We start from the raw sequence: 9,647 nt of genomic DNA on the forward strand, positions 1-9,647 counted from the left end.
AATATGACTCTGCAGCCCTTTCTGGAATTCCTCACTTTTGAAGAATTGATTTCTGTTTCTTAAATTAATTTATCCCTTTACACCTCTGTATCCTTTGTGATGTTATCCACATTTCTCATAATAATCAGCATTTACTTTGTGATCTGCTCTTACCTGAATCTAGATAAGGGGAAGCAAATGGATTATGTGAATGGCTTCTGATACAGAGCCACATTTAAGAAGCTCTATAATGCCAAAATAGTAAGAGAAAAAAACTAATTAACACACCCTTATAGTTTATGTACATGAAAACACAGCCTACTGTTTTAAGTCACATGCAGAGTCCCTGAAGTGTCTCTGAATTGGGTTGGGGAAATACAAGTAGGAAAGCAAAATGTAAGGAATGCAAACTATCACAGATATTGTCCTCTGAAAATGGATTATAAATCAGTTTGTTCTTCAAATGCAGGAGCCGTTCACAGACGAGATTTCAGCAGAGCTCCGGGGCAGAGGAGATGGATCCAGCTCTATTCAGGAGCTGTTTTTCAGGAGGACCCAACTCTGGCCACCTTGCCAGGTAAGTGCAGATTTCTTCTGAGAACAGTAGCGTTCCAGCTCCATCCATTCCGGAGCTGTGTTTAATACTGAAAGCTGAGTCTATGTGCACTTGAACACAGTGTCCACTCACATTTGGCTTTCAAGATTGTTCTGGAAATGCAAATGGGACAATTCACAGGCATGGAACTTTGTATTAGAAATGTAACTTCATTGTAGAAAGAGTTTAATATTTCTGAATACTATTAAGAAGAGTGCCTAAAATAGTTAGAAATAAAACCCATGAACTGAAACAATAACAGTGGGATTAAACATGCCTGAGAAGTGTTTATTTTATTAAATATTTATGCCACCCATCTCCCTTGTAAGGTATCTGTAAGTATACCAAGAAAAATATAGCACATGAAAGATAAGCCAGTAAGTCAACACTAAGTGGCTGTGACAATAAAACTGTTGTTCAAGTAACTTGGGATTTCAAGGACATTAGCAATAGTTTTAAATAGGTTAGGAAGGAAGTTCCTAGTGGCTCTGTCCTGTTTTCTTAGGAATTTGGTCAGTGAGGCAGGTAAGTCTTGCAGATTTTCTGCCATAAACCTACTTACTGAGTTACCCCAGGCCAGTGGGAAGCTCCCTATGGTTGGCTGTGTTGCATTCTACAACCTGGAAGCCGTGATTTGTGCAGCTGCAGCTTCCTAGCCCCACAGACTGTGTGGACAGGATGACATGAATCTGACCTGAAAGAAAATGTCCATTTGGTCTCTTGCAACTGTGTGTTTTCTGTTGTGTGCACTAAGAGAGAGAACTTTCAACTGTTTCCTGGGATTGTCTGCTTTTTTCTCTTTCTAGAGCTCTGATTCATTTATGGGGGTGACTGTGGACTTCACAGATGAGGAATGGAGGCTGCTAGATTCTGGCCAGAAGGCCTTGTGCAGAGAAGTCATGCAGGAGATTGCTGGGAATATGGCTGCCTTGGGTAAGACCAGGATGTTCATCTCTCTAAAGGACGCTGGCAGAAGTATTCACCATAGAATTAAGAAATGTCCTAGATACTCCATGGAAGTGATTGAATAGATTGACTGATCAACACCAAAGCTTTAACCAGTTTTTTAGCTGAAAACATTCTTTCTATACAATCAAGAGACTCCTGGATAACAATTTGCAGATATCACATTTTGGCTGGACAAATGGATTCTACCAAACCAGGAACGCAGATTGACATGTTGGGGAGGGGGCGAGACATCTCTCTTTCAGCCTTCTAAATTCTCTTAATTAGAATATTAATTCTCTTTTTTTCCATGCAGATGATGTTTCTGTGAATGAGAACGGCAAGCAGGCAAGGTTAAATCTACTTCAAATAGAGAAGAATGAATTAAAAGTACTAACCCTTGGGCATCAGAGAGACACCAAAAGGCTAAAGAGAAAACAGCCAGAAGATAGAGGGGAGAAGTCATTCATTTCTCTTGGTGTTTGTGGCTTCCTATCCCAGCAAGATCAGAAAGAAATGAGAAAAGGAAAATATAGGGAAAAAGAAAACATAAATTTGAATTACATAACTATAGCGGAAACCAGAGTAAAGAAAAACTGCCTGCCTGTAGATACTATGGAGAATAACTCCTTTGTTCCTGCTTCACCAAAGAAACTGTATTGGAAACGCAAATCACATACCTCTGTAAAATCTTTGGTGGATTCCAGTCTGAGCAGAAAGAGAAGACTCTGCATGCAGTGTGGAAAGAGTTTCAGTACGAAAAGTAATCTTAATTGCCACCAAAAGATCCACACTGGGGAGAGACCTTATAAATGCATGGAATGTGGAAAGACATTTACCCAGAAAGGACATCTTAATGATCACCAAAGCATCCACACTGGGGAGACACCATATAAATGCATGGAATGTGGAAAGTTCTTTACCTGGATAGGACATCTTAATCGTCACAAAAGGATCCATACTGGGGAGAGACCCTATAAATGCATGGAATGTGGAAAGACCTTTACCACGAAAGGAGATCTTAATCGTCACAAAAGGATCCATACTGGGGAGAGACCCTATAAATGCATGGAATGTGGAAAGACCTTTACCCAGAAAGGACATGTTAATCGTCATGAAAGGAGCCACACTGGGGAGGGACCATATAAATGCATGGAATGTGGAAAAAGGTATATTAGGAACAGTCATCTTATTTGCCACCAAGGGACTCACAGTGGGAAGCAACCATACAAGTACATAGACTGGCCATCAAAGTATCCACAGGGAAACCACCCCACAAATGTATAAAGTGGTGAAAAAAAAACGCCTTTAATGACTAGAGGTAGTCCTTGATTTACAAACACAATTGAGCCCAAAATTTCTCGTTAATTGAGGCATTAAGTTTTGCTCCATTTTATGAGCTTTCTTGCTTATGTTGTTAAGTGAATAACTGCAGTTGATAAGTTAGTACTCTGGTTGTTAAGTGAATCTGGATTTCCCCTTTGACTTTGCTTCTTAAAACATCCTGCCTACCATGTGGTTATATTTCGCCCCCCCCGGAGCCAACCTACAAATGACGAAGGACCGGCCCATGCTGCCTCGGCCTGGCCCATGCTGACCGGGTGCTGATCTACAGGAAAAAACAAATGAGTTCATGCTTTGAGCTTTATTTGTAACAGTCAACTTATTATTCACCCAACAATCTAGACATTTCAGGAAGTTTATTACTGCATGGAAAGTGAAAATATTGCTGGTGTGAACTGGAATATTATCTACAATCTAAGTGGTCACACAGAAGAAAAGCTATAAGTAATAGAATTTCAAAATTGCTGAGGGCAGATCAGTGACCTTAGTTATAGGATGGTTTATTTCTTTTTTAGGCAAATATTTGTTTCCACTCAGAGATAATTCATGGGGAAAAAAGAAATTCAGGCTTATTTCAGCCTCCCAGCCTCAGGGAGTTAAGAAGCTCCAGCTTTTGAAGGAGTGGCCAGAATTCATTCATTCTCTCCCTTTCTTTCCTCTAATGCAGGAATTAATTGATTCCTTTCAGCTGATATTCTAACTATTCATTCTCATTGAAAATACAATAAACATTATTAGAAAGTCTTACATGCCTTTGTTTCTCTTCTTTACAAACAAATAGTGGAAAAGACTTCTGGAGAACATGGATAGGGATGGGCTAATGGGAGAATGAGAATGACTTTGGGAGACATGGGGAAAGCCTTTGGCTGAACAAGTATTAGCTAAAAGATAACCTAGTCCCCACAAGGAGATTGTGAGGGTGACGGGGGATTGGAAGAATTGCAGAAGAAACTCCCTAATTTTTTAAAGAGGATGGAAAAAATATTTTCAGAGTTTCAGGATTTTGTATTGTGGCCTCTCACTAGAGATAGCGCTAGTATTCATTCACGTGACCCTTGTCTGGACTACCTTGAAGGGCTGACAAAATGTTCTTCCAGTTAGGATTCCCAGACCAGGAATGCAGGCCCAAACCCTGTATCCAAGACGACTTATGTACCCAACAATAGCCCTTCCCAAAGATAGGAAGAGAGAGACAGGTACAAATATATCTTCTCAAAGAAGCACACAAAGAAAAACGCAGTCACAAACCTGCCCATATCTCAATTGGAGCATCCCATTTTTGTGATCATTTTAGAAATCTTGTATCATAACCTAAGTACTTAATAACCACAAATGAATGCTCTTTTTCATGGAGAGAACATGTTAACCAAACCAGGTATTAGAAAGTTTTTTTTTCTTCCTAGTCAAAATATTTGAGGCAAAAAGAAGGAAGCAACCGTACTTACATTACAAGGCTGCAAATTAGTGCAAAAAATAGACAAAAGATTACAAAAGTTATTAAATAAAAGATGAATGTGTGTAGGTGGACCAGATAAGAGCTTAGTTTGTATATTTGAAAACGAGGTTAATGTTAGAAACTGAACAAAACCCCTCACGATTTTTGGTTACACCGAGTACAAACGTCAGAAAGCCACATTATACAGGAGAAGGCATTATCATATCACAGTTTGAATATATTTATGGTGTCTCTAGTACTTTCCTGCCTGTTGGCAAGTGCCCTATAATCATGTGATCGATATTTGCAACTTCTCCGCAAACTTTCCCGAAAGTCAATGAAGAAGCCTGCAAGGAAGGACTGGTTTCTGGGGCCTGACTGAAAAAGGTCCGCTCCAAAATCCAAACTAACTTTTTTCAGCCAGCCTATTGAACCCTGGGCTACTCAGCATGCTTCTCTTTTGCTCTCAAAGAGGCTGGCTGAAAAAGTCCCCCCTCAAAAGGTGTTTCTAGGGGCGACTCCTGGACTAGGCTGGCTAAATGAACTTTGGATTCTAAGGATCTGAGCCTTCTTCAGCCTGCAGAGTGAAGGAGTTCTTTTCCACAGGCAGAGCTAAAAGCCCTGAGTCTTCAGTGTTCCGGAGATTTCCAGCATTTTATCCTCTGAAGAGGAAACGGAGAGCTGTCATGCTGCAAAGGACCATAAGCAGAAACCGCCTCCAGCTGCAAAGCTCAAGAACATTCCAGAGTGTTCCATGCTTGCTGTTCTTTTCCAGCTGGAATAATCTGGATGCAGAAATGATCACTGAACAGCCAGTGGGAAAAGGACATCTGCAGAAGACTTGCCATCTCTATTCCTACATAAGAGATCTGCATGTTCTTGACGTCTCCGAAGAGAACTCCAAGATACCACATTTAGGAAGACCCTTTCTCTCTTTAAATATACTCCTCTCTGGACGAGGATAACTGAAGGTGTACACACACACACACAGACACACAACCGCAAAAACACAAAGAAAGGAGCAGAAATGCATACTAGGGGGATGCAGGTGAAAAAAGGCTGGTATTTCTGGATCAACTTGGGACTGACTAGGCTGGGAATCCCCACACACACTAGCAGCCAAATTGCCCTTCTCCCAATTCCCACTGCAGGAGGCATATCTCCCAGAATGTTTTCCCTCTTCAGCCCCTCCCCAACTATAGTGCAGCCCCAGTCCTCCCATTCATCCAGAACTTTCACTGCGTTCTTCTGCAGTCCTCTTAAAGTGCCCCCAACACCACTATTACCGGCAACTCCTTCCTCAGCTGGTATTTGATGCAGTGCCCCCCTAAGGGACAGCTCGGATCCTCCTATAAATGAATCACTTATGTTGACACCTAATAGGCCAGGGCTTTTCAACCTTTTCACCAATTGTACCACTTGTAGGATATGGCAATATTCGAGTACCACCAAGGTGTCAAAAACTTGATGACCCCCCCCAAAAAAAACACCAAACCTGTTCAAAGTTGCAATTGCACTGAAATGACTTATGACCATTTTTCACACGTATGACCATTGCAGCATGCCCAGGGTCATGTGATTTATATTTGGATGCTTGGCAGCTGATTCATATTTATGATGGTCACAGTGACCCAGGGTCATGTGATCCCCTTTTGCAACCTTTTGACAAGCAAAGTCAATGGCAGGGTTGCTGGTGGCCAAGTGCTAAGGCGGGACTTACTTCCCTCCCTCCTTCCCTTTCTCATGCCCACCTTCTGAAGGAAGAACTTGAAACCCCCCCCCCATATTTTCTCTCTTCCATATATTCATCAAACAAGGGAAAGCCTCCAGAGACAGAAAAGACAAACTGCTTAAAAAGGCACATTCCCCTTTAAGAATTAGCTACTGGCTAGAAAGCAAACTTAAGGAGCGAAGCTGGCACTTAAGAAAAAAAATGTAGTAAGTATTGGCTGCCGGCTAAGGCAGCCTCCCCAAATGGCAAAATCCATTCAGGAGAAAAATACTACAAAATCCCTTGCAGCAAAACGTACAGCTAACAGTAGCAGAGCAATAGAAGCTAACACGAGACATCAGCCAAATAGAAATTGCCAAACACTCCTTAAGAACACAAAGCCCACATTGCACAAATCCCAGAACATCAAAGTCACAAAAGCACATAAGAATCCTTCCACTCTCCATCTCCCTCCCTCCCTCTCTCCCTCCCCCTTGCCTCACATCCAGCCATTGCTGCCTTTTTTCATTCCTCCTGGAGGGCGACCATTCCCCCGCTGCATTTCTTGCCTGTTTGCTGCTGCCAGCACAGGTGGCTGCCACAGCAGTTGTAGATCAGCTCATGGCCGGCCATCTTGATCTTCTCCCACCCTCTTCCTCCTTCTTTCTCTTCAGTGCAGCTAGAGCTGACTCCCCCTCCTCCCAAGGCTGCTGCTTTTTTTCTCTCTCCCGCCCAAACTGCAACCTTTTATAGCCTCTCCTGTCTCCGGCCCCCTCCTGCTCCTTTCTCAGCCACTCTGCAGCTCCAGAGGACTCTCTCAAAGTAAGTCCTTGTCTGCACTGGCTCTTTCCCTCCCCCACTACACTTGGCTAGGCAGGGCTGCGTACCACCTGCCACTCATTAATGTACCACAGGTGGTACATGTACCACCAGTTGAAAAGTCCTGTAATAGGCTACCAAGTTGGAGTGAGGCAAACAGCAACACTATCCCACATGAAGGCTCATCCAGTGAAAGAGCAAAGGATCAAGAACTTAGGCGAGGGATCCACTCGTTTCCACTTTGAAAGCTGTCCTTCCCTGCCACTGTTTCCTGGCATTACAGGAGCAGCAGAACACTCGCCAAAGTTTCTCAGGCTGGACAACTCTGTCAAAACCCTCAAACTCTCTTCTCGTGTGATCTGCGCATTGCAGAAGATTTGTGTGGACAATGACTTGTTCACTGTTGCCTCCAAGGGAAGCAGAATTGAGTGAACTGAGTCCTAACAAATGAGGACATTTAAAGAGGGGAACAGCTTACCTCCAGAAGTTGTGGGTGTTTCCTCACTGGAGGTTTTTAAGAAGAGATTTGACAGTCCTTTGTACGAAATAGTAAAGAATCTCCTGCTTGAGCAGGGGGCTGGACTAGAAGATCTCCAATGTCCCTTCCTGCTCTATTTTGATTGATTGAATAGATGCATTTTCTCCCCAAATTACGGAAATTTCCAGAAGAATTAAATGTCCCCAAGGAGAAATTCAATGAGGCATCATAGGACTCTACAACAATGTTCTGTGTCAGTGCCAATTTAATTGGGGCAATTTCATGCAGCCCCTGTTCCTAACAGAGATCAGCAATAAGGAAAAATAAAAACTTATGGGAATGTTTATCATTAATCGCATTCATATTTAGTGGTTAGGAAAGTGTCGAACAGCCATTATTTTCATCATGGCAAAATTTGGCTTTAAATAGGGAAAACAAAAAGAGGGAAACATGTAAAGGCTCCTTTACAAAGAAAAGAAAAATCCAATGAAATAATTTTATTGTTTCTTTAATCACAAGAAAGGAACGCATCATAGAATGCAGAGTACTGTATATTTTGAATAGAATTTATTATCTTTAGTTAACATTACAAATATGTAGAGAAATTCAAGAATAGGATGAGAGCAAGATACTGGTTGACCAGGGCTTATGTATCTTTTAAAATCACGGCTGCAATCTGTATATTTATGTAAAATAAAATGACACCATCCATATCAAAGAGGATGCACCACTAACTAAATTGGGTAATACCCAGAAGCTGACAAAATATATCCTGAGGGAAAATATTAAAGGAGGGGGGAGAGAGAAACTTTGTGCGGCAACATAGTATACCCAGGAAGCAAGGAATGTGGAGTGTTTGTCAAATGGCAAGAAGAGAGGAAAAAAAATACAATATTCTGCCAAAGGACAGGGACAATTGATCTGCAGAATAATCATTGTATCCAACAAAATAAGAATTAAAATAGTTTTGAAACTTAAAAAAAAGAGCTATATTAATGAGCAATGGGACTATAATACTAATAAAAAGATGTTAATAAAATATGTAGAAGGTGAAACAATTGATGAAAAAATCAGATTTTGAGACTGAATAAAAAGAAAAATAATTGGGTGTTAATCTGACAAATATGAACTGTATATTGTTTCAAAAAAATTATGTTAAGCTATGGGTTGACATTAATAAAGATTTGATAAAGAGAGAAAAACTACAATTGTCAGGGAGAATTTCTATGATTAAGATGAGAGATTTAGCTTGAATATTATTTTTGTTGCAGATAAAACCTGTTCTTACAACTCATGTAGCATTTAAAGAGTGAAAGAAAAGCATATCAAAATGTATACCTTAGGGTAAAAAACCTGGAGTTAAATAGAAGATGTCACTGGATGCTAAAGAAAGAGGAAGTTTAAGTTAACCAAATTTGAAATCATATTTTGAAGCTTGTGGTTTAGTTTGGATGAAAGATTGGGTGAAATTAAGCACATAGGAGGTCACTGGAGCAGAAACACATGAACACAGTTTTAGGTGGCAAGGGTATTTATGCATAAAGACTCTGTCTAAGCCATTCTCCAATGAGATGATTAAATTATTATTAATTATTATTATTTATTTGCCAGCTGTCTCACCAAAGGAACTCTGGGCAACTTACAAAGTTAAAATCTATCTATCTGTCTATCCATTCATCCATCCATCCATCCATCCATCTATTCCCTCTTCCCAGCAACTCCTCAACCAAAGCCCACTGGAACCGCCAGAGTTGAGTTAGGAGTGGAAGTAAGCGGTTCTTGTTCCCCATTACAAACTACCAGTAATACTTGACCAGAAAGAGAAAAGCCTCCTATAACAAATGCTTAAATTGGGGGGTGGGAGTGTTTAAGAACCAACTTTGCTACTCTTTATTCTGAATTCAGTTCTTGTCTTTTAGCAGAGGACCTAAACTGAAAACAAGGGTCTGATTTTCAAAGAGCTTTGGGTGGTAAATAATAAATGGTAGATATTTTTATGTTATAAATTCAACACCTAAAGGAGAAAAGTATAATATTTAGTTGTTATATAGAATTAAGATTTTTTTTTTAGCTTCTTCCTGATTTTTAGTCACACAAATTATTGATAAATTGATTACGGGCCATCAAATGAGTATTGATTAATCACATAGGTAAGATTTTCTCCAAGATAATCTGTTCTTTCACGATATCCAGAGCAGGAGTATTTAAACAGAGACATGAAGAATGAGGGGATCGGCGCCAGATCCGTTAAACTGAAACCCTCAGTCCTCTTAAGTTCCCTTCTGCTCTAGCAACCCAGCAAACGAACCACCGGGAGAAACGCTTTACGCCTAGAGAGCAA

At 40.7% G+C, this 9,647-nt stretch overlaps 1 protein-coding gene across 1 annotated transcript in view; it reads left to right on the forward strand.

Annotated features, from left to right (window-relative positions):
• Positions 1-450: 450 nt before the first annotated feature.
• The window catches only part of LOC107299436 (zinc finger protein 260-like), a gene marked incomplete at its 3' end in the record, with an annotated part of 27,768 nt that continues 18,571 nt past the window's right edge, over positions 451-9,647 (forward strand). The window contains exons 1-3 of the mRNA XM_029286777.1: positions 451-556; positions 1,381-1,507; positions 1,836-2,688. Coding sequence (XP_029142610.1) covers positions 1,396-1,507; positions 1,836-2,688 — 965 coding nt within the window. The remainder of the gene's footprint in view (positions 557-1,380; positions 1,508-1,835; positions 2,689-9,647) is intronic.

This window comes from Protobothrops mucrosquamatus, unplaced genomic scaffold (genome assembly GCF_001527695.2).
Source record: "Protobothrops mucrosquamatus isolate PMUCROS unplaced genomic scaffold, P.Mucros_1.0 scaffold4912, whole genome shotgun sequence".
In the NCBI taxonomy this organism is placed as follows: domain Eukaryota; kingdom Metazoa; phylum Chordata; class Lepidosauria; order Squamata; family Viperidae; genus Protobothrops; species Protobothrops mucrosquamatus.